Source organism: Larimichthys crocea, chromosome XX, assembly GCF_000972845.2.
Source record: "Larimichthys crocea isolate SSNF chromosome XX, L_crocea_2.0, whole genome shotgun sequence".
In the NCBI taxonomy this organism is placed as follows: domain Eukaryota; kingdom Metazoa; phylum Chordata; class Actinopteri; family Sciaenidae; genus Larimichthys; species Larimichthys crocea.
This window is the reverse complement of record NC_040030.1, coordinates 9417762-9442205: the sequence shown is the minus strand read 5'-3', so window position 1 is coordinate 9442205 and position 24444 is coordinate 9417762. Positions and strand designations below refer to the sequence as shown.

General features: G+C 39.6%; 1 protein-coding gene across 4 annotated transcripts; it reads left to right on the top strand.

The window, feature by feature from the left end:
• The first annotated feature begins 8405 nt into the window (after window positions 1–8405).
• LOC104940542 (proline-rich protein 5) lies at window positions 8406–23778 on the top strand. Of its 4 annotated transcripts, none has more exons than XM_019264825.2 (11): window positions 8406–8664; window positions 9389–9423; window positions 11470–11559; window positions 14561–14767; window positions 15788–15868; window positions 16870–16976; window positions 17889–17980; window positions 18051–18191; window positions 22073–22217; window positions 22352–22648; window positions 22868–23778. In XM_019264825.2, the coding sequence occupies exons 3-11, from the start codon at window positions 11534–11536 to the stop codon at window positions 23209–23211; spliced, it is 1440 nt and encodes a 479-aa protein (XP_019120370.1). In that variant the 5' UTR covers window positions 8406–8664; window positions 9389–9423; window positions 11470–11533; the 3' UTR covers window positions 23212–23778. The 4 variants fall into 4 exon arrangements, with proteins under 4 accessions (XP_019120370.1, XP_027128302.1, XP_019120369.1 ...); XM_027272501.1 differs by having other exon boundaries at window positions 14552–14767; XM_019264824.2 differs by lacking the exon at window positions 9389–9423.
• Window positions 23779–24444: the final 666 nt, after the last annotated feature.

Genomic DNA, 24444 nt, shown 5'->3' with positions numbered 1-24444 from the left:
GGACTTTAAATCAGCATGAAAATGAGATAACGTCATGTCTGCTGTTTGTTTTAATATCCGCAATACATTATCTTTTTAACAGACTTCTGGGTCACGATGAACCACAACAACTTCAAGGAGAGACAGATGAACAGAGAGGTACACGGTGACATAGACAGACAATCACAGCTATAACAACACAGCACTGATAAGTGTCATTATTTAGTTTTGTATGTTTGAGATATGTTAACTATTTTAATTATATATTTATATATTATTTCTATTTTTTATTATAAGCCATCAATAATGGAGTAATATTAAATGTGTCATACTGACGATAGTGTATAATATAATAATATTCAATGGAAAAAAATCTGTTTTGGTCAGAAAATAATACAAATTGATTGATATTTCAACACTTTAAAGTGCTTTACATCTGTCATAAAATTACATTAAAACAAGATACTGAAAGAAACGCAAGACAACATGTGAAGATGTATAAACAGGACTTAGAAAAGAAAACGCAGAAGAATAAGAATAGTGTAAGATATGAATAAATATTGTAGTTATAGTAATAGTTTAATTTAATTAAAGGCAGTGGTGAATAGTAAAGTTTTAAACCTTAAGTGCACTGGTTAAACGTGTGCTTAGAAATGAGCATCAAATGAAAAACCCTAACTCTACCTAAGCATCCTTTTTGTTGCAGTACTTGTCTTCTCCACACGGCTGCAGCACTTATCTTTATCAGCTGCATAACATAATATCACAGGCCTCCTTCCTGTTATCCAGACCACACTGAACAGCTTCTTGTTTGGAGGCCAATCAGGAAAAAGCTTGTTGTGAGGTGTGAATCTGTGCTTATTATCTGTCACCATGGTTACAATGAACATAACATGGTCAGGCCAGAGAAAAAGAGGCCCGAGGAAGGAAGAGAGGAAGGAAAATGAGACTTACCGGTACATTAAAACAATAAATTTCCATCATCCAGTTTTCCTGCTATGATATGAATACTGGCCTGCAAAAAATTTGACACTTTGGGTTTGGATTTTTAACCGGCATTGAGCATTTAAAATATCTTAATACTCCTAAATATTAACTTGTTTATTTTATTTTTTTATTTATTTTGCTTTTACTTGTCCTGGCAATAAAACAATTACAAGAAGATATTTAGAAATTTTATGGCATATAATTAACTTGATGAGCCTGAAGATAAAACACCACATTTCCTTAAAACTATCATTTTTTGCAGTGTAGGGCTTGGTTTTTTAGCCTACAGTGTATACAGTGAATGTAGAGGTTGTATTTTTCATGTTTAGTTTACTGTTGTTGCTGTTCTGGTCATGTTTGAGGCAAAAAAACAAACTTCCATTATAATATTTTTAGAATAATAAATGCTTTTCTGTTCTGTTAATGAGAGGATGGAGTTTAACCGTGACAACTATGAGGTGAAACCAAACCCACAACTTCACATGCACACAAACACAATGTTCACACCAGTCTCACATTCCCCCTTTAACACAGATCCTCCACATATATTTGGCTTCTTAAAGCTTAAAGCCAAATACATGCATTTAGATATTTAAAGTGTTAAGTATACTTTTCCAAGTGACAGATGGAGAGTGACATAAAAATATCACCCACCACATGCTGGTTAATTTGACTACGACTACAACTCATAATAGTATGAGGCTCTCCTGATTCATGTATGGATGCTACTTTTTTTTTCTTTTCTTTTTTTGCCTTAATCTTGCAGGAAACCGCCAACATTTAGGGTGTTGACTGGCTGACTGGCTATAATTTTGGCTGTTACCCTTCACTGAGTCCTGAGGAGGAGAATGACCTTGCTTACACCAGAAACAGAGGTGAATAATTAAGTAGCAGTCAGTCCAAGCGCCACTAAGCACTTAATGGAGCATTGAAGGAAGTCAGCCATGATCCTTACCTGATAGAGGTACACTGTTAATTCACTTAAATATTACATGAGGAGAAGATACTATATGAGTTTGGGAATAAAGTAAATAACTGAGCAAATCTAATGTTTTTTACAAATTAAATAAAAGAGCAGGGATTTATAAAAATGAGGTGAATTAAGCTACAAAATCAGCTTAAATGGGATTTTTTTGTGTGTACAGTACGTCTCACCTCCATCTATTCATTGCGATGTCGTGACCAATTAGTCGATTACATGACAGTGGCCTTTTTTTTTTCTATAGCAGTGTGAAATAAAAGGACACTCAGAGAGAAAGAGAGGGAGGGGGGAGAAATGGTGTTGAGCGAGAGAGAAAGATGGGGAGGGGGTCTTTAGATGTCATGTGTGTGGGAGAAGGTACACATGCACAGATTGCACACAGAAAGAACAGCCAGTTCTATGCTTCAGTTTATGTAAATGTTACGAGAATAGGTTGTGGACCATTTCGCTGTATGAATCTATATGCGCAAAGAAAACATCCGAATATTCCGAAAAACCCATGTTTCATTTGTCTGACCCGAGCTCACTTTTAAATGTATCATTTAAAGTTAAAGTTATCACGAGTCATCATCTCATAAAAGCTGAGAAGATTGGTGTCTTCTATGTGTCCACAACCTGAAACTGCATGCAGTCCTGAATTATTGGCTGTCAACCATCACAACACTCCTGCAGCCCAGTCAGTGGTCTACTGACAAAATATTTAAAATTAATCACACTGAAATGACTAATTCAAGGATTTAACAGTTACTGACAAAGGTTTAAAAAGCCCTTTGACAACAAAACTGACAACAAAACATGCTGATCAGGTATAATGGCCATGTTCACCAATTTAGTTTAGGATGCTTTTGCAGGTAGGATCATGAACCTAGTGTTGGGCACATTGAAAAAAAATGGGTAACATGAATGTCTGCACCAAATTACGCTGCAATTTTTTTCAGTAGTTGTTGAGTCATTTCAGCCTGCACCAAAGTGGTTAAGTGACATACATTGCCATCCAACCACAGTAAAAATAACACTTGTAGGGACAGTTTGGGTTTTTTGAAGTGGCGTTGTATGACGTACTCATACATAGCCGGTGTGTTACCTGCAAACAGAGCAAAGCACTGCAAAGCCAAGCCCAAGTGTATGCCACTTTATTTTGCAGATCAGATCTGTGCAGTAATATGCCATAGCTGGGCTCTGCGTAAATTCTACGGTTGAGACAATGTTGAGTCAATGGAAAGGACTGTCTAACTGCAAACCTAAAGATATGTAGACTCAGCTGTCTGTGATGAGAAAGAATCTTTTTAAAATACCCTTTTAAAATGACTTATCTAAACCACAAGTGAACCACTGGGACCGCAGATGATAACTCAGCCTGTGCTTCACAGCACCATGACTTTTGACACACACTGCAACCAGGTCAAACTTTGAAAACCCTGCTGAGTTATATAGCACACAACAGGAAATGGTCGCTTCTCTTTCAGGTTTAACCAGATTTAAAAGTTTTCTCACAATGTTAACTTAAAGAAACTGTATGAAAAACAAGAGCAATCTAAGCTGTATGGGAACAGACTTTTCTGTGAGACAGTGTTTATGGGAAATGCAGTCTTTAAATCAACATGTGACAATGATATATACTGTTTAACCATACATATGTAATCTTTCAAATAACCTACCCTGGGACTTTGTGAGTGCAATTTAAATATCTCCACTGTAAATTCTATTGTCTGTTATTGCATGGTGACATTCACTACATTTGTATCATATGTCGAAACTGGTTATTATTAAAGCGATGGAACCGACCACTGATCCCTCTAATATATACAAACATAGATAAATATCTATTATATAACCTTTTCGGGTGACTGAGAGTTTCCATATGGGCTTTCTGAAGGACTGTGTGTATACTTGTGTGTGTTTGTGTGTGTTTACTAAACACAAGTCACCCTTGAATTTCGTGTCCTTGCAAACACACCTTTAAGATTTGGTGTGTGATAGTTTGTTTAGTTTAAAATGAAACCACTGGCTTTTATACCCAATGGGTCATAGAAATCATATATAATATTAATATATTAACAAAATTTAGGAAAATAAATGGGTGAGACATAGCTTAGCTTACAGGTTGGGTTTGGCTTTTTCTCATTCACACAAACTTTGTTGGTACATGTACACAGATGTATGTATTCCTATTTGTTCCAACTCATCTTACTCATTAATTTGCTCATTAACATAATAGTCCGGCTACCTTCAGCTGCCCTTGAATGAAGCGTTTAACCTTTAACTGCAGCTGGACGGTGAGCCGGGTGGAGCAGGATGCTACTGAAGTGGAACACTTACGCTGATTTATGATCTGGGTAAATACAGGTTAGCACCGACTGTGCTCAATTTCTCAACCAAATTGATCGAGTGTCCAACAAGTCTTTGTTTTTTTCTCTTTCTTCTCTCGCTTTCTAAATGACTCTGAGGTGGAGAATCAAGGTGTAAGTCATTGTCTGCTGTTTTGCCATGATCCCAAAGGTGGTGATTAGAAATATTTAGAGGTAATGAAAGATGTATATTCTGCATGTGAGGGAGTAAAAATGTTCTTTTATTTTGAGATTAAGTGCGTTTTAATGGTGTGAGATCAATTCTAATTTGGTTCTCACATCGACATATGATACACCCCTCTCTCTCTCTTTGTCATCAACATAAAACACAGAAAAGGAAAAATAAAGAGCTGTATGTTGGATTATTTTATTCATTATTATTATTATTAAGGAAAGCCCCCATCCTCTTCCCCTATGCAGCTGCGATGATGTTGCAACCTTGCCGTGTTTAGTGTAATCATGTGGCTGTGTAAGCAGAGGCTGCAGGTTGGCGCTGGGTGATGTGGGCTCCTGAGTGGAGTCATTACAGGATCCTGCTGCTGTTTCTTTTGGCCCGAGAGCTGCTTTTCTCCCCCTCGTCTGTTTACACAGCCCAGATTAACATGCCACCGAGTTTTAAATGGTGCACCGGTTAGTCTGCGGACAGAGTGTTGTGTGCATGTGTCTGTGTGCATGTGTATTTTTGGTAAAAGTGCATGTCCACCTGTGCTTTAAGTGCTTTTCCCGTTCACATGAACATAGCCTACGTTTGTTCGTGTCACCCTAATGTAAGTTTGTGTGTGTATAAATAGACTGGAGGAGATGGATTGTATCTGAACACAAACAAACACTGTGTATCTCTATACAGACTATCAGGTCACCAGCCTGGAGTAGAAATGTTGCGTTGTCCTGCTTAAGTATCCTTGAGCGAGGCACAGTACATCTACCTGTTTTCTACATGGAAAAAGATCATCAGGTACTTGAATATATTCTATATTTGATATGAAAAGTGAGTTCAGGCGTACATGTAATGAAGGAAAACTGTGTTTTCCAGCTTTTGAAAATGCAGTTATAGTTATTGTAAAACTATAGAAACATACTTTTCTCCTCTTTCTAAAAGGAAACTTCCTTTTCTTCTTCTTTTTTTTCAGTTCTTCAACCTATTTACCATGGCAACAGTAACCAGGAAGGGGAAGCCCTCGCCATGTGAGACTGAGAACAACTCATCTTGATGTGACCTTACAGGTTTTACACTTCTCAGTAATCTCACAAGATTTGTTTTCACTGACCTCAAGTTCACCTTTATTATCTAATGATGTTACACAGAAAAATGTTATCACTACTTAACATTATAAATATTTTCATGCAGAGGCGTGTGCGCTCTAACAGTGCGCTTTGTGGTTTTTGAATCTACAGCTTCCTCGTTAAAATCAACTTCAAAGTGCGCTATAAAGGGCAAATTGCCAGCCGTAAACCATATCAGAAAAAGGTTGTGAAAGAGAAACGGAGAAGCTGCAGAATAAAAGTGCAGAAATAAATGAGCATCAGAATTCAGACGAATCGTCTTTTCCACTTTAAAGGCCTCGTGCTCTTTCCTGGAAAAGTGTAGCTCGGAATAGACTGACTACAATCATTGAATACAAATGAATGACGTATGATCAAGATGAATGTTTAGTTATAATGCAGGTTAATCCTGTATTTGTATTTCCTGGTATGAAGATATAGGCTTACAAACACACACATACACACTCACACACACACCCAGATGTAAGCAGGTTTCTCTGGTGAGCGTGTCCCTAAACAAAAACTCGCAAACTGGAAGAAAAACTCATGTCACTTATTTACGTAAGTTTTTGGTCGTCACATGTGGCCGATCTCACACACACACACACACACACACACGCACGCACACACATCCTCAGAATCTAGAAACTGATTGATATGTAGTGTGTTGTGTGCCAGTCTGCATTTAATATGTGCTTGCGTGTTTGTGAGCATGTTTACTGTTTCTGTATGTGCCAAAATATAGTTGTGTGTGTGTGTGTACACAGAAGCACTGTAGTGAGCTGTATTTTTCCAGGCGTGTGTGTGTGGTTGTTTTATGGTCCTGAGAACTTTAAGATACGATCTGGCCTTGACCAGTAGACTTTGCTATTATAAACCTGTTCCTTATTACAGTAGGAGGGACAGCATTGTGTGTGTGTGTGTGAGATGCACTCGGTAACAAAGGAGTACAGTTGCATATGTATGTGTTCTCTAAAGACAGAGTGCAGTTTGTCTGATCTGACACAGTGCGCTCTGTGGTTAATGCAGTGATCTGTACATTAGATTCAGTGTGCAGCAAATGCGAGTTGGCTCTGAAGTGAAAACACACACAGACGTCTGTGTAGCTGCTGAGTAGCCTTCTCTGCTGACAGTAAAAGCACTCAGTGTAATGTCCAGTTTTGTGAGTGGGCTGCTGTTGTATTGGTTTGGTTGTGAATTATTTCACTATGAATTAAAGATGATGGGAGTCCAATCTGCTGACAACAAAGACTCCCAATGTTTTCAACATGCTGACAAAGCTGCCTCAAATCTGCACTAAAAAGTCACGTTCAGGAGTCTGAGTTTACTTACTCATGTGGTGGTTATAGGTATAGAAATGTCAGTCTGTGGGCTGGTCTGTCCACGTCTTTGGTCCAAGCTTGAACAGCTCAACAACTCTGATGGATTGCCATGAAATTGTGTACATTCATGGTCCCCAGAGGATGAATCATGCTGGCTTTCGTGATCCCCTGACATTTCCTCTAGGGCCACCAGCAGGTTTTAGCTTTGAGTAAAACATTTCAACAGCTTTCTGTGAGTTGGTGCAAGTTCAATCTTAAGCGGTTTTAGTAAAGTTCTGGTTGAGGTTATGTAATTAGAACAGTAGATCCATCCATCCATCCATCCATCCATCCATCCATCCATCCATCCATCCATTATCTGTAACCGCTTATCCTCATCAGGGTCACTGTGGGGCGGGAGCCCTGCTAGGCAGGGTACACCCTGGACAGGTCGCCAGAGTATCACAGGGCACATAGAGACAAACAACCAATCATGCTCACATTCACACCTCACCGCACCACTTCACCACCGTCATCACCTGTTAAGTACACGTCTTTGGACTGTGGGAGGAAGCTGGAGTTCCTGGAGAGAACTCACACAGACATGGAGAACATGCAAACTCCACACAGAAAGGTCCCAGCTGAGGTTCGAATCAGTAACTGCTCTTTACATTTTGAACTATATTACTGTTGACACATGTTTGACTTTTTGCAGCCAATTAACAATTGTGAAAAGGTTAGGCTTCATCCAATTAATAATAGTACCTATTTTATTAGATTCAGCTCTAGTTCCCATTGTCTCATTTGTTCTTACTGGGTGTTCAAATAAATGTATAAAATGTTTTTTTTTTTTCTATCTATTTTACTATTTACTATTTATTTTTCCCTCTTATAAGAGTAGCACATCTCTAACATCTGTCTGTTAATGTGAGTCTGCAATATAAAAAAAAAGGCTGGAAACATTTGAACTATAATCACTGTTGTTTATTGGGTTTTTTTTTGTTTGTAGCTTTTTAACCACATCACATGTGTTTTCTCACACACATTCCCGTGCAGTAACTTAACATGTCTTGAGTTATTGACTACTAGAAGTATGCATGCATCACCTATAAACAAAACCTCACCACTGCAAAGTTTTCTAGATCAGTCACTGAAGCTGGCACAAAATAGATATATTCAATGATGATATATTCAATATTCAAAGTGAATTCACTTTCCACCACTGGTAACTGGCTGTCATATGTTCATAACAGACAAAACAGCAGAATAAGAATAACTACACAGAGTTTTAATATAATAACACTTTAGTTCTTTGTTCCTTTTAACTAACTGAAACACCCTAAACCACAAACACTTTCCGCCGACCCCTGCACACAAAAAGTGTCATGCACACACACACACACACACACACACACACACACACACACACACACACACACACACACACACACACACCCTCTCTCTCGTCTTGACGCTTCTTACTTCCACCCTCTCTCTCTCTCTCTCTCCCTCTCTCTCTCTCTCTCTCTCTCTCTCACGCTCGCGCTCTGTCCTGAGAGCCGCGCGCTGGCAGCTCGCAGCTCGCGCGGGGTCATATCTCGGTTGGTTTCTGTGCGGAACGTGCGCAGCCCTCGCGCGCTGTTACCTGCGACGGTGTTGGTTTATTCCCGTCTTTCCCGCCGTGTGTTAGACCTCCAGCCTTCACGCACACACGGGAGTTATTATTGTTTTGTGGTTTTATTGCGGGATTTTAACGCGGAGAACACTTGCTATTTAAAAGGGGGCGAGGTGGACTTCTGGGAAAGTGAGTATACTGTGTGAACCCGTCAAACTTCAAGAAAACTTTATTTATTTTATTTTATCATAGACGGATAGATAGATTATTGCATTAAATTTGCAAATTAGATTTGTTCTTAATTTTCCACACCATACTCCAGGATTTATTCCTACATTTTTTAAAGTGCTATATTGCGCACTAGTTGCCGTCGTGTAGACAGGAGGCAGACTTGAAGACTCTTAAAAACAAACACCATGATTTGCGCAGCAGGACCTCCAACTTGTGGTTTGGTTATCTGCCAGTGTGGCTGCTGGAGCAGACAAACCTGCAGCAGAGACACACACAGCACTCACTTTACACTTTTATAGTGCAGGGTGGTAATTTCCCCCGTTTGTGCCGCCAGTCTGCAGAATGCTGCTGCTGGTGTGTTATGTGTTCCAGTTGAAGCAGATTATGGGTGTTAATTTTCAGCCCCTGATATTTACTTACAATGTAAACCTGAGAGAAAGAGAGAGAGGGGAGATGGAGGCTGTACACTCGCTGGATTCATTCACCCCACTGCTCATGAAAATCTGACCAGAGGCTGAAGGAGAAACACTCAAGTTCCCATAACCACAGTCCATGTAACTACATTTTAAGAGGCATTAAACCACACTAAAGTGTAGCAGAAGAAAGAGTTAGTTAGAGACAGTTAGAGGCAGGGCACGGTGCATGGGTGTCATTCAATCCAAAGACATTTCCCTCTCCGCAGAGCCAAGTGGGACACAGACAACCATCCAGACAGAGGTATGGCTGTGATAGTTTTCACTTTATATCGTAAGGAAATGTTTTTTAAAAGTGGTTCTTTTCTGCTCTCAAAGCAGCGTGCCTGTATTCAGGTTCTTCTCCTGACTCGAATAGAAAGTTAAAATCAGTTTCATGTTGTGAGGTCAAGTAAATTTATGTCAAGAGCACTTTGGTCTTTGTGTGAATGTGCTTCACAGATAAATGACAAAGAAAACTAGATAATAAAAATGACAAACAGAGACTGCAGAGTGTTGTGTATAACTAAAGCCACCAGGCAGCAGCAGGTCATGGTTTATATTGCACAGCAACAAATACAATTTCCAGGAAGTAAAGCCTGAATCACTACAGAGTCATTACTATCCAAGCAGACAAACACATTACAGTTTTCATCTAAACACACTGAATACTCTGAATACTCTGATCATGACCTCGACTTCAACAAAGCACACCCACAGTACATCTTTAAAAAAGAAAACCCAAAAAGCAACCCTGAAAGCTCTGAGGGATGTTACTTTGCTTTCTTACGTTGCAACCAAAACTCTGAACCCATCACTGGAGCTGTAAAGTAAAATTCTCTGACTCTTTAATGCAGCAGATTTTATCGATGTCATTACAAGGCCGTGGAGCAAAGAAGAGCAAAAGTGTTGTTTTGGTTAATATAGTGATGTAGGTCACGAGGAAGCCTCAGCTTTACCCTGTTTGGCCCTGTACTACAAACCTACCTGATATGTGTGTCATATGTGTCATTCTATCTGTGTGTGTGTGTGTGTGTGTGTGTGTGTGTGTGAGAGAGAGAGAGACGGTGAGTCGGGGCATTTGAGTTCATAGTAGGATCAAATTTCTGTCTCAGCCACTTTACTGTAATTTGATTAGAATACTGTGTCTTGTTAGCTAGATGGTGAGCAGAGACACCTTGTCTGTTTGTCTGTCTGTGAGTTTACTGTATCTGTCCGCACATTGCAGCAAGGGGGTTGCCTTTATGTAATAGTGCCAGTAGATATACAGACAGGAAATGTAGAGACAGAGAGAGAGAGGTGTAAAATACAACAACAACCTGGGTCATAATCTAACTGTGGACACAGATTATACGGCACACTTCTTAACCAATAGACCACTGGATGTCCTAGCATTACATATTTTAACAAGGAGCCTTATAGTAAATTATTAAATAATAATAAACTTGTGCTTTTGTTACCTTAGAATGAGCCTTTTATATCTACAGGCACTGTGGGTTCTCTTCCATGGAGCCTGCCATGTTTCTACAGTAGCCCAGAACAGACAAAGCTTGGAAAAACACTGCTTCGAGATTAGGGCGTTTGGCTTTTATCATGCTTGGAAATGGGGTGAGTGCAAGGAGTTGCAGACCTCAACTATGCCTCTAGATGCCACTAAATCAAATGCAGTGATCCTTATGTCGCAAATGAAAATGGCTCTACCAGAACTTGTTAGATCAAGTGAGCATGTAGCCCTTGAGACGGTATAATCCCATTTGTTGTTACCCCCTCGTATTAAAAATTACCCATAGCTCCAGAAACACCTGCTGTTATTATTTTATAGTTATATTACATTTGATAACACACATGCACTCACCGATCATATTGATAATCAGGTAAATGTTTGTGGTTTTACTTTTTCTTTCATGCAAAAAGTCTTTCAGTTTAAAATAATCAAGTTGTTCATTTGCTCCAGGCTGCTCACTGAGGTTTTTTTTTTTTTTTTAAATCTGCTCTCACTGTCATAGAAGGAAAGGCCCAGGTGTAACTAATAACATTAACAATGGCTCTGTTCTGGGGTAAGCCATGACAGTGTGACAGTGAGCTGGCACACCAGCGCCATGAAACTGAAGCTAAATCCAAATTCAGCCCTTATTAATTTTATTATTTCATTTTCCGACTGTGACATGTCAAAATATTCTCTGGGGGGAAAAAAAGGTTAGTCACTTAGAACTGGAAAATCAACTCAGCAGAGCAAATTAAGTTTGTTACTTCAGGTGTTCATTTTGTTTCATGTTCTCTATCAGTGATTCTGCTCGCCTTCTTTTTGCAGATGCTGATTCGTTGGTGGTGGTTGCAGGGCGGTCTCTAGGTCCCAGCTGTCTGTCAAGGCTAACATGGAAAGAGAGGGATCATTTAGGAGGTTAGGACACATACACACACACACACACACACACACACACACACACACATAAACCTCAGCCAGCAGCTTCAATACTCTTTTCCCTTTTCTCTTCTTGTCCCTGTCCGCTAGGACACGCAAAGGTAGATGGAAGTGAAAAACACACACATACACTCACACGCATTCCTGAATTACCTCATTCATTCTCCCATTCATGCAAACATCCCCCTTATCCTCTTTTGTTTAGTAATTAGACCACAGCATTTTCTCTCTCAACTTTTCCTGTTGTTTCCGAGCCAAAAAAAGCCACCTAACGTTTTTCTTTCCAACAGCTTCCGTGAATTTACACAGATATATCCCTTTTTGTTTTTTTTAAGATTGTCTCTAGATGCTTTTTTGGACCTCAGTGTTTATTTTTAGTCTCTGTATCCCCTGCGTCTTTTTTATGCTCGGCATCATCCGTTCTTTGGGGGAAAACTTTTGACTCAAGTGTCTGTAGATCCAGTGACAACACTGTGCCTTTTCTGAGGGAATCTGGAAACTCATCCTCACTTTGACGCAAGGCGTGTTTGTGCGTGTGTGTGTGTGTGTGTGAGAGAGAGAGAGTGTCTTGTGAGTGTGTGTTTAAGCCCAGAGCTCCTGTTTCTCACACTGACCTATTTATGTGGAGTTGAACTAAGATCCAGGCTGACAGACAGACCTACAACACACACATGCGCACACACACCTTCTCTCCTCGTCCCTGCTGTATTTTTTTATTATTTTTTTTTTTTTACATGCCTCTGATTTTCCATCCCTTCTTTTTTTTCTCTTTCCTACTTTCCGTCTCTCCTCTTAGCACACTCTGTGTATTTTTATTCAGATTTTTGTCTCCAAATTCATTTAAATTTGATCATTTACTCATTAGAAATGTATTGAAAACAAATTAAGGTAAATGATTTCACACTAGACGGGGGTTTTCAGTGTTATCAGTGTGATAAATAAATACTCAACAGTGATAAGTGAATTAGGCCAACATGTAAAAATAGTGTGAGTACAACTTCTGTCTGTCCTGAGCCTCAGACCAAAAAAAGAGAGGTGGAGGAAGTGAAATGTGTGTCACCTTTAAGTCCTTCCTCTCCCTCTTGGAAGCTCTTGAACCTCAAAGGGTTCCTTTGTTCGCCGGGCACAAAAGCTCACCGGGTCACATGGTCACAGACTGGCACAGACTGGCAAAGGCAGAAAGAGAGAAGAGGCTAGAGAAGAATAGAAACAGGAGTGGAAGGGAAAGAAATGAAACAAGAACATTTATTTAAAAAACGAGTGAGATAGAGGCTCATGAGGACAGAAATACCTTTTCTCCTCCACTATCTTCATCCCTACTTTCATCCACCTGTCGTTCTGTTCAGTGTGACACACACACACACACTAATGGAGTGGGGATATGTGGTGCCGTTTCAGTTACTAGAGTAAGTACATAATGTGCATGTGTGTGTGTGTGTGTGTGTGTGTGCTGTTTAAAATGCTTGTTTAGTTTGAATAAATTAATATGTTTATTTATGTCTTTTTCATTCGTTGGACAGTAGAGACAATCATAGACTGTATAAAAGAAGTGGATGGAGCCACTTCACCCATTGGTTTGTGGACTACCATTTTGAAGCCTTGACCATCTTGTATTTTTGAGTGACCATATTTGAGTCACAAAAAAAAAAGCTGCTTGTTACCGAGGTGCTTTCAAAATTGACATTAACTTTGATATTTACTGTGTTGCTAGTTTTGACTAGGGGAAAAACAGGCTTAAAACAAAATATACGTACTCGAAAACTGAACAGCCGGCTCTTATACAATACAAATATACATATACGTATAGGCACACATATATTGTACAGCAGATAACACTTACCATCGACTGTACCTGACATTTAGCGGTTTCACACTAGTGTCATTGTCTTTGTCCTGAGTATCGGCTCTCAGACCACACTATACATTGTTCCTCTTCTTACTTTATTTTGTAGAAGTGAGAAGATTTACAGATGAAATAGGTCTGAGTTTATTTTAAGATTTTAAAAAGTGCCTAAACTCCCCCATTCTACCTTTTACTGCTGAAACTGAACTCATTTTCCTTTTTCATGGAGCAACCTCTGAATATTGAGTGCAACTTCTTTCACTTGCCTTCATTATGTTCACTTTGAAACTCCACTCCTTACTTACTTACTCTTTCTTTTCTGGTCTACTCTCACTTCACCCTTCTCCTGGTTTCTCTCCCTGCGTGTAGTTGTTTCTCTACTGCCTGTTTAGCAGTATAGTGTCTCAGCCTGTGTAAACATTAACAGATGGCTGATAAAAACTAATCACCCATCAATAAATGCTAATGCTGTCAGTCATTAAAATCAGGTAGAATCACAGTGGTGTGTGCACAGCAGTTGAACCTCACAGTTGTACCTCTTCTCTTTGGATTTTCTGCTGATTTTGAGTTTTTGTAGTTGTTCAGTATTTTATCTGGTTATTCTGGAGGAAGTCTCTCAAACAAAATCCACCGGACTTTCATTTCATCAACCAAAAAACTTACTTTCATTAGCATATGTGGAAAGTAAGGCAAGGCAAGTTTATTTGTATAGCACAATTCGTACACAAGGCAATTCATAGTGCTTTACAGAGGCAAGGAAACACATTTGACATTAAGACAAGCAATAGCAATAGAAATAAAAAATTAAAAAGAGAAGAAAATTTAATTAAAAAGAGAAGAAAAAATTTAATTAAAAACATCAGAATGTCATTTAAAATCATTAAAACATCAAATTTGAAAACAATTTAAAACATTAAACGAATCACAGGATTATGATTAATGATTAAATTCTTTAAAAGTTCTTTAAAAGAGCTCAGCCATAAGCACGTGAAAAGAGTAACGTTTTTAACCTGGATTTAAAAGTGCTAAGAGTTGACAAGTACAAGTACACTTGTCTCCACCACCATCACCTATTAACATAACAGACTGGACTTTGTGCTTATTTATTATTTCTCTGTCTGTTTTTTGGATTTCAAGGAGTCTCCACAACAAGCTGAGGTTGGGCAGCAGCTCGTCCTCCAGTCTGACAGATCTCTCACAGGCGAAAACCCCAGGAGGTGGCGGAGGAGGAGGAGGTGGAGGAGGAGGGGATAAGGGAGGAATGACTGGAGGATTGGCAGAGGAGGGCATCAGGGACAAAGGCACGCAGCAGAGAAGAGCCGGAGCCAACGCCACCTGGAACAGGTTAGATAGCGTGATTGACGGGTATAATTTTCTACAGCCTGAAGTGTTATTTTTCATATTTGACTGGATATTGATTGAATTTTTTTTGGGTCGCGCACCTTTATGTTTACATACAAACAATCTCTATATTTCTGTGTGTGTGTGTGTGTGTGTCCTTCTTCCTTGGCGGTACCACAACAGAAAGCTCTGTTGTGGCCATTATTCATGTTATAAATTCAAACCTTTAAACACACAAAAGCATCAACTCTATCTGTCTTTCTTGCCTCAGGGTCCATCGCGGTCTCTTTCTATGTGCACCCATCCTTCACTCCTCTTTTCATGCCATTCTTCCTCATAGATGCTTTGATTCTTTGATTCTCTCCCTCCCTTTTCTCTGGTTATTTTTAGATACATCTGACACTAGACAAATAAAGCTGGGGGGTTGGAAGTGAAGGTCTGCATAAATAACGTGCACTGTAACCTACAATTAAACAAGTTCACCCCCTCCTCTACATGTTTTATATTCTTTATTCATTCAGCCACTTTATGGCCTAAACACGGTTCACTCAAGGTTATTCTGCATGTGTGTATGTGTGTCTGCAAAATCAAATTTAAATAGCTGTGGCTCATTTCTACTGTATTTGCTGTAGTAGTACACTCTGGGATGTGTGTCTTCTGGATGTGTTTGCATTCAAGTGTGCGAGCTTTGAGCCTGGGTTTACGGTAGACGCTGCTAGTTATTTAAATGGTTATGACACTAAATTACAGCAACAGACAACAGTTTTTTATTTCTTTTTTTATTAAACACATGACAGACAATTGATCACTAAACTACAAACGCTCAACAGCCTGGACAGCCTGTGATCCCAAGTAGTAGTCATATACATCAGGCAAGTTACTACTCTATCTCCTATATGAGCAGAGAATTGTGCAAAGAAAATAATTTTAGGCAAATCTACAGTATGACTCGGTTTGAAATAATTCAGGATTCACATCAGTCTGTGTTCACTAAATGCTTCTGTGTGTGTTCATTTTTTACAGCATCCACAATGCAGTGATATCAGTTTTCCAGCGGAAGGATCTGGGGGAAAATGAACTCTACACACTTAATGAAGGTGTCAGGTTAGCTGTCCGTCTCTTTGTGTTTAATTTGTCAGTTTGTCCGACTTTCTCGCTTACTTTCACACCATTACACAGCGAATGTTACGCTCGAGCTGGTTTGTATTTTAGGAGGGGACTAAATTATAGTGTTTTCTTCTTCTTTCTTTTAATTTCCCGCCTTCTCTCTTGCTGTATCGTTGGCTTTGGAGAGCCACCCTTGCTCCCAAATAAACATAATTGCAGCGTGCTAAATTTAGTCTTTATTGAAACATTAACACATGTCCAGTAATCGGGCTGAATCAGGGGTTGTTGTTTCCCCTGCTGTCCTCAACTGAATCAGAAACACCTTGAAGTTGGTTCAAAAGGGAAATGACAGGGGAGGATACAGAGGGGTCGCTGCTGTAAGTTTAACTGCAGTGTAGCTGAGGGCAGATGAGACAGGACTGTCAAAACTGACTCCAGTCATTTACAGTAAATATTACTCTGCACAAACACACACTGTGCATGCACGTACAGTATACTGCACACAGAGTCTAAGGGTACTCTCTGGCCCAGGGTTGTGAAAGGATTTGAGCTGTTGTATCTAAAACTGAACAACATAAAAGCTTCACATTACATTGTAGAAACACAACAGTAGTCATGAGTCATAAGTCATTCTGTGTCTAGGAAGATGCCAATGTGCTTTTTTGAGTTAGATTTATATGTGGTTAAACATACAATGTTTGTGTGCCACAGAGATTAAAGTCAATTTTTCTCTTCCTGCAATAACAAGTTTGTTATCACACTAATATGTACCTGTGTTAACAGTTTATCGAGGTTAAATCCTGTTGTTGAAATGTTCAGATGTCCGCTCTTTGCTTTCTGTGTGAACAACATCATTTCTCATTTCCTGAGTCTGCTGCTGTTTAAACACCGCAGCTATCCAGTGCAGCTATCCATGCAACTAATTAGTTTTGGTTCATGTTTCAAATGTATTACTGATAGTGTGTGTGTCTGCACTTGTGTGCACTTGTGTTTTGTAGGCAGCTGCTGAAGACGGAGCTGGGCTCCTTCTTCACTGAGTACCTTCAGAACCAGCTGCTCACTAAAGGCATGGTCATACTGAGAGACAAGATTCGCTTCTATGAAGGTATACACACTCACCCACATAGCTAAAACTGAATTTGGGTAATTGTTTGGTTAGGAGGATAGATATATTCAGTGGAGGGAAGTTAATAAGATGTAAATTTATACAAATTGCCACCTTGAATAAAAGTCAAACTGATTAGACTTTAAGACAAAATTAGATTTTATTTTCGAATATATTCTAGAGTAAAGTGGCCAAAGAGATTTCCAGGTTAAGCAAAATCCTACAACATAATATAAGGTATTAGTCGATGGCATTGCAAAACTATTAAGACACTCGGTTTGTTGTGCCCTAAAATGATTTATTAACAATTCCTCCTGGCTTTGGTGAAGTGTTCACAGAGTCAGAGATGAATGTTGAGTTCTTATCGCAAGTCAAGTCAGAGGAAATAATAATTGACTAACATTCCAAATGCCGAGTTAACCCTTGACCTATCAGAAGTGTGAAAACATCTCTCCACCCTCCCTCTGCAGTACACACACACGCACACATGCACGCACACACACACATTGCGATAAATGTGTGACCTTAATTGAAGCAACTTTTCAAATTATAAAACACACAAACACATGCACATACACACACACACAGGAAGTGATACTTTATGCCAATTACAGAGCATCCATTGAGAAAGTTTAAAAAGAAAACAATTCACATGGGCCTAATAGTTGGTTAAATAAATAACAGCTCTGCCATGTCTAAGATTATGGATGTTATGTAAGACTGGCCTGAAATTAAGAACATCAACAACCTTTGCAATAATAACAAATCACATCAATTTCTCAGATAACATATTTCTAAATTATGATTCTGACAATTTGTTTAAAACATCATAACACATTATCTCTTCATGACTCCTGGCATGTCTTTGACTGTGGTTCTCTTCTGATTTGTCTTTCTGCTTCTTTGTCATAGGTCAGAAGTTACTGGACTCCCTGGCCGACACATGGGACTTCTTCTTCTGTGATGTTCTGTCCATGCTGCAGGCCATCTTCTATCCTGTACAGGTATACATAACACACACACATGCTCATATTCTCTTTATGAAGCTGGGTGTTGACGTGTGTGTGTCCTCAGGGAAAAGAGCCCTCAGTGCGTCAGTTGGCTCTTCTTCACTTCAGGAACATTATCACCCTCAACCTGAAACTGGATGAAGCTTTGTCTCGACCCCGAGCCAGAGTTCCTCCTTCTATCATACAGATGCTGCTAATACTGCAGGTACGTCTGTCTTTATCTTTTCCTTTTCATCCTCCTTTGCCTTGCAACCTCATTCACAAACACACACCCTCAGACACCGAGCTATCACAGACAAACATCCATGACTGATGTAGGGTGAGAGAAGAGGGTAAATTACAACAGATGGAGGAAAGAGGAGCAGAGGGTTACAGAGAGCTGTTTTTGCAAGGGGATCTCACAGGAAGTAATCTCAGTGTGAACACAGAGCACAGTAATCTTCCCATGGCCACTCAGTGCCCTTCTCACCCTGCCTGTGTCTGAAAATTTGTGTCATTGTTTGTCCGTGTGAAATATCCATGTTTACACTGTGCTATAAGACCCTTGTATCCTCATAGAAACAGGCAAAAATAAATTCAGCTTCAGACCTCATGAGCAAAAGTTAAATTTTTATATGCAAAAAATTTATGTGAAGGCTATAAGAAATGTGTCAAATGTACGTCTTATGAATTCAGTGATGAGAGCAAAGACATTTGTAGCTGCACATGCTTAACTGTCCATTACCTTCACTTCCTGTGGGAACAGGAAGAGAGTTGTTTACTTACAATTAAACTGTGGTGTCGCTCTACTTCTCAGACAACATGTACGATTTTTGAAGTTAAGACGCTGCTCGTTTCACAAAAGTTCACATCAGTTTCATCGGCCGTCTCGTCCATTGAGTGCACATGCAGTGTTTTCTAACCTGGAGGTCGGGAGCCTCACAAGGAGGTGCAACATGATTCTGTTTCTTATTGTATATAACGTTCACACTATTCTTCACAGTTATGCAGGTCTGGTTTAAATGAGTCCAAACACATTTCATGTCTAAATATTTAACTTAACTTTTTTTTTTTGGCTTTGAAAGCAAAGAGTAAATGTTTGACTAGGATTTACGTGAGCTTCAAGCTTATGTCTTTTTATTACTAAAACTGAACTAATAGACTAATAGACAAAATGTCTCTTCTGTGAACCTTTCAGATATTTTAGCAATGGTACAAGATCCATCCATGTGTTTTAGAGGAATATAAGAAAATGACTTCTGAAGGATTCTAAAAAACATTTATCATTGATGGTTTCCAAGTTTAGTGAGCATTAGTTAGCAACCTTTGGCTCTGATAGGGTGAAAGTGGCAAGTCTCTATCACTGCTACCAATCAAAGATTAACTTATGGCGTCTTCCCACTAACAGTCATCCTGTTAGACAATCTTCTTTTTATCCCTTGAAAGTTGGATATTTATTTATCCAGTGCACGATGTGGGTCAGGGAGTGAATGCAAGAGGATTAAATGTGCGTCTAGGAGTATGAACTCAGAGTCTGCTTCTGTGTGGGTTACTTTGGACATCATTGTAGTGACTCATTGACCCAAATAGGCTGCGTCCAAACACAGACAGAGAGAGAGTGAAAAAGACTCAAGAATAGAAAACAGGGTGTATTTCTTTTGTTTTTAATCTTTTCTCCATTGTGTACAGATGTATACTTGCCGATAAATTTTAATTGGTCTGTTTTTGTTAGTCCATGATGACTAACAAATCAACGGAAAGCAGAGACGAAGAAGGGAAAAAACAGGTAGAGTCGAAGATATCAAAGCAGACAGGAAAACAGGGTGGCTAAGACAAGAGGTTGAGTGTGAGAGATAAAATTTAAAGTGCTTGTTTTTGCTGCTTCTTGTTTCATCTGTTAGCAATTTCCCTTTCATTCTGTGACGCCAATTGACTGAAGTCTGGTCTATTTATGTGGTTTGTTTCTGTGCTGTGGGTTTGATGCATGGTCTCCATGATTCAGAGTTCTGAAACATGATTGATCTCTCCTTTGTTATTTGAAGAGTCTCGAGTGAGGTCTGGGCCATATGCATCAGTGTGAAAATTTGGATAGTGGAAGTGACTCAGACTGACTCCAACTTTTAAAAGGAGCAACAGTCAATTATTTTATGTCCTCAAACGGTCTGTAATTATGTTGAGGATTAGGTCACCTAACTAGATTAACCTTATAAACAGAAAAAACGTTGGTTTCTCTCTTCTCTCAGTTCATAACACATCACAACATTTGTTGAAATTTGTTTGCCGCTGATCTACTTAAAAACACACTAACATCAATTATACAGTAGCTGTAATGATTGTGTTTCCTAGAGACAGTGCAGAAATGACCCGAGCCCAGTGAAAAAGACAACCCATTTGCAACACACAGGGTAACCTTAGATTTGTGCAGAGTGAATCTAAGGTGAAGCTGGATGCGTACAAAGTTGTAAGCTTTCCTTCTCGGAGACAAACGCCCCTTTTATTCCTGTGAAAGACATTCGTTTGCAGCCTTTAAAGCTGATGAATTCACACAAAAATTATCACCCGACTTCATCCAATATCAGATTAGCCAGAATAAATAGAAACACAGCTGACAAAACTTGAAACAAAGGCAGGCAGGGAGATCTGGTCATAGAGAGAAAAGAGAGAAATTGCTTTTTTTTATTTTACTTAAATCTCTAAACATCACTGAGGGCTTGGCCTCATTTTCAATTAATGCACACAAAAAAACAGAACAGTTAAAAACACTGTTTGTTATAATGGTTTTAATTGACTTCTTAAAGTGTGTGTAGCACAAAAAGCGGTTTTCCCAATCGTAGTGTCTACAAACAGAACTTGAATGAGTCAAATAATAACTATGGGACCAATTAAATAATAATGTGGGGTTTGTATGTTCTCCCCATGGGTTCTTTCTGGGTACTCTGGCTTCCTCCCACAGTAAGACATGCAGTTAAAAGGCATATTGGTGACCTGTAGGTGTGAATGTGAGCATAAAAGGTTGTTGTGTTTGGCCTGTGATGAACTGGCAACTTGTTCAGGGTGTACCACACCTCTCGCCCCAATGCCAACTTGGATAGGCTCCAGCCCCTTGCTACCCTGATAAGGATAAGTGGTTACAGGAAGTGGATGGAAATGAATAGTGATATATATATGATGGCAAGTTGCCTTCAAGGGCCCAGTAAATGAACAGAAACCATTTTAATTACTTTTTAAACTTTTAAACTTGAACCTGAGCCCATAGCCTTATATGAAAACGGCCTGACTGGAAACCTAACACTGTGAGGGGAGCTGTTGGGTTTGAGTCAGGCAGCAGAACTCCACTTTCTCTGTCATTTAGCTCCTTATATTCTTACATCTTTTTTTATACCATTACCACAGAGGAAAGTAAGTTCTGTTTAGTCTGAGGACGTACATCATTTTCCGATAACCGCACAGGTCATTATTCAACTTGTTCTTTCTCCTCCAACAACTTCATTTGGTTTGTACAATCATCTTTCCAACTTGCACAAAACTGGAAGGCTGTTCGTGTCGGCTGTTTCTTGCCAACTTCTGCCTGTTGAGGTGGTGAAATTGAATCCAAAAATGACAAACATAATGGCATTCAAAGTTTACATTCTTTGCAGTGGGTTACATTTTTTACATTTGCATTCATTTTTCACTTTCCTCACAGAGAGTCTGTCTCTATTGAACCAGTTTCATGGGTGTGTTTTGTCTCGGTCTCTCTAAATTCAGCATTGAAGTTGGATGTTTTTCTTATCTGTGTATGTTTACACAAGTCTAAAATTGGGACCAAATTCACTCAACACTCTCAGCTGTTTTATTCATGTTGGCTTCCGACTGATTCTATAAAAGCATGGTGTGTCCCCTATTGGCAGCTGTCACCCCATTATGTTTTAAACAATCTTACAATTCAACTCAACAACTGGCTGAGTGTTTGATAAAATCACAGAAAACCAAATTGAACTCTTTCTTTCTTTCTTTCTTTTTTTCCCCCTGGAAATGTTTTCATGGCTTTTAAAGTTTCCATTGCTACCGGCCAAACAAGCAGCAATTACTGGCTAACACACACTAGTGTTTGTTTGTCTGATGCAGGGAGTCCATGAATCTAAAGGTGTAACAGACGATTACCTTCGTTTGGAGTCTCTCATCCAGAAGGTGGTCTCTCCCTACCTCGGGACTCATGGATTATATTCCAGAGATGGATCATCCAATTTGCACTGCTCCTCCTGCTTATTAGGTATGTGTGATAATGTACAAAAGTTCTTAGGTGAACTCCTCCCCCTGTACATTGTATTGTTTTTACATGTTTTTTATTAATTAGGTCATCAAAATTTTGAAGCAATTTTTCTCCACTTTCATTCTCTCTCCCAGAAAAGCGTTTGCAGTGGTCCTGGCCGTCCAAACCAGGCAACTCCCCCGTCGCCAAGAACCCAGTGGTACGCTCTAAGAGCTACAACGTTCCCATGCTGACTCCCGTGGTGGAGTACGATGTCGACTCCTCCTCAGGAGGTGGCACAGGTATCAGGCGACACTCCGTCTCTGAAATGACGTCCTGCTTGGAGGAGAACAGCTCTGTGGCTGAAGCCACGACTACTGCCACCAACAACACAAGCACATCCAGCTTTGGCGACCACTCTCCACCTTCCAAAGCCTCTGCTGCACTTTCAGGTACAACTTACACTGGTGATAAATAAGATTTCAAGGCTATTCTTCAAGGCATTGATTTTATTTTATACACACCTCACACCGTAGGACATAGGAAAGACTAAAAGCAAGCAGGTGAATAATAATGGACCTAATGAGGATGAAAGACAATTGTATGATCACATTTAATATACTGATCATTCACTGCTTTGACTCCTTTGACTTCTACTGTCCTCTGTGCAGACACTGTGACCTCCATCCAGAACCTCCGGCCCAGAGACGCAGACAGTCCCGCAGGTCTCCAGGCACATCATCACTCCCCCTGCATCCTCCCAGAGCCTTCCCCAGGCGAGGACACACACTGCACAGGCTCACTCGTGTCCGACTCCCCTGCGTCCTCCCGAGTACTGGCTCAAGACACAAGCTCCGGTCCAAGCCCTTCGTCCAGTCCTGAGATCATGATGGACCACGTCCCGGAGTCTTTAGACTCCGAGCCGGAGCACGACGGTATCTTTCTGGACTTCTCTAGACGTTGTTCTGGGGGGTCAACGCACAGCAGAGACAGCAACAGGCAGAGTGTGGCGTGACACACACACACACACATCTAAGGAGATACACACTGATGCAAGGACATGTGCAAACAATGCAGAGCCGGGACAGTTCCTCACACCCTGTGATGCCTCCTGCTGTTTTATGCAGACTGTAGATCATCAGGGATTCTTTCAAACTGAATTATTTTTTATAAGAGAAAAAAAAGTCTAACCTCACACTGATCTGTAACAATTTGGCACTTTTAAACCTCTCCGGTTCCAGTTGGAAACCAACGTAGGCCTCTCTGCGGAGCTATAATCGCACAAATCACGTAACCATCAAAATTTAGACTACAGACGAGTGGTTTCGCTCTCTCAGAGATGATTTCTTTTCTCTGTTTTTCTTGTGAATAAATACTCGGGGAAAAATGTTTTGCCAGTGATGATAACACATCCCAGGGGCAGGTGCCCATGCTGAAAAATGTTTTACCATCGTCATATATCTTTTTAAGATGAGGGCTATCGAAAAGCTTTAGCTGTGAAATTCAAACTATTAACATTTCATATGTAAAAGAAACTCTCCAGTTTTATTTTATTAATTGATGATTAAACTATTAATTTGGATTTTGTCTCACACTGAATCTCGAGTCTAAACCTGTTTTGCTTTCTGCTTCTCTACTACTCATAAAAAAAACCTTTTTTATGTTTTATCTTTTGTATATTGAGAGAGATGTTTACAAAGCAGTTCAAGCAGCGTAATGGTTCCAATACATCTCAACTTCATCTACATAAGATCAGTCACACATTCAGGCTCTCATTGTATATTTTGTAAGTATATTTTTCCTGGTGCTAATTTCAGTTTTTATTTGAAATCAAAGTTACTCTAGATTTTTATGTCAGAATTTATGGCTTTGTAGTTCAATCTTTGCAGCTTGCCAAGAAGATAACTGCCAACATTGTTTTGCCTGTATGCAACTTGGACCTTTTCCTCCTACTTCCTGTCAAACCGAAATCGGCACTGAAACTTGCCTTTGCGTCAGCTCAGAGGATGTGTGAGCCAGTGATTCATAAAAGAGTTTTTCATAAGGAAATGTTTCAGTCAAAATCAAACTGAAATTGTGTTAACAAAAGCCGTGTTGACACCAGGGGTAGTTTTAATTAGATTATTTTGATGGTTATCATGTTTTCAGATGTTCAGGAACATACAGGGATTTCCCCCCTGCTGAGGTAAGTTTAACCTGTACACCGGCTTATCTCTGCTCTCCTCACACTGTACTGGTGCTCATTTGA

Coding starts and splice junctions, on each gene's coding strand:
- LOC104940542 (XM_027272500.1), top strand. CDS start 11,534: ATGGAAAGAGAGGGATCATTTAGGAG. Junction 14,768..15,787: donor GCCAACGCCACCTGGAACAG/GTTAGATAGCGT, acceptor CATTTTTTACAG/CATCCACAATGCAGTGATAT. Junction 18,192..22,072: donor AGATGCTGCTAATACTGCAG/GTACGTCTGTCT, acceptor TGTCTGATGCAG/GGAGTCCATGAATCTAAAGG.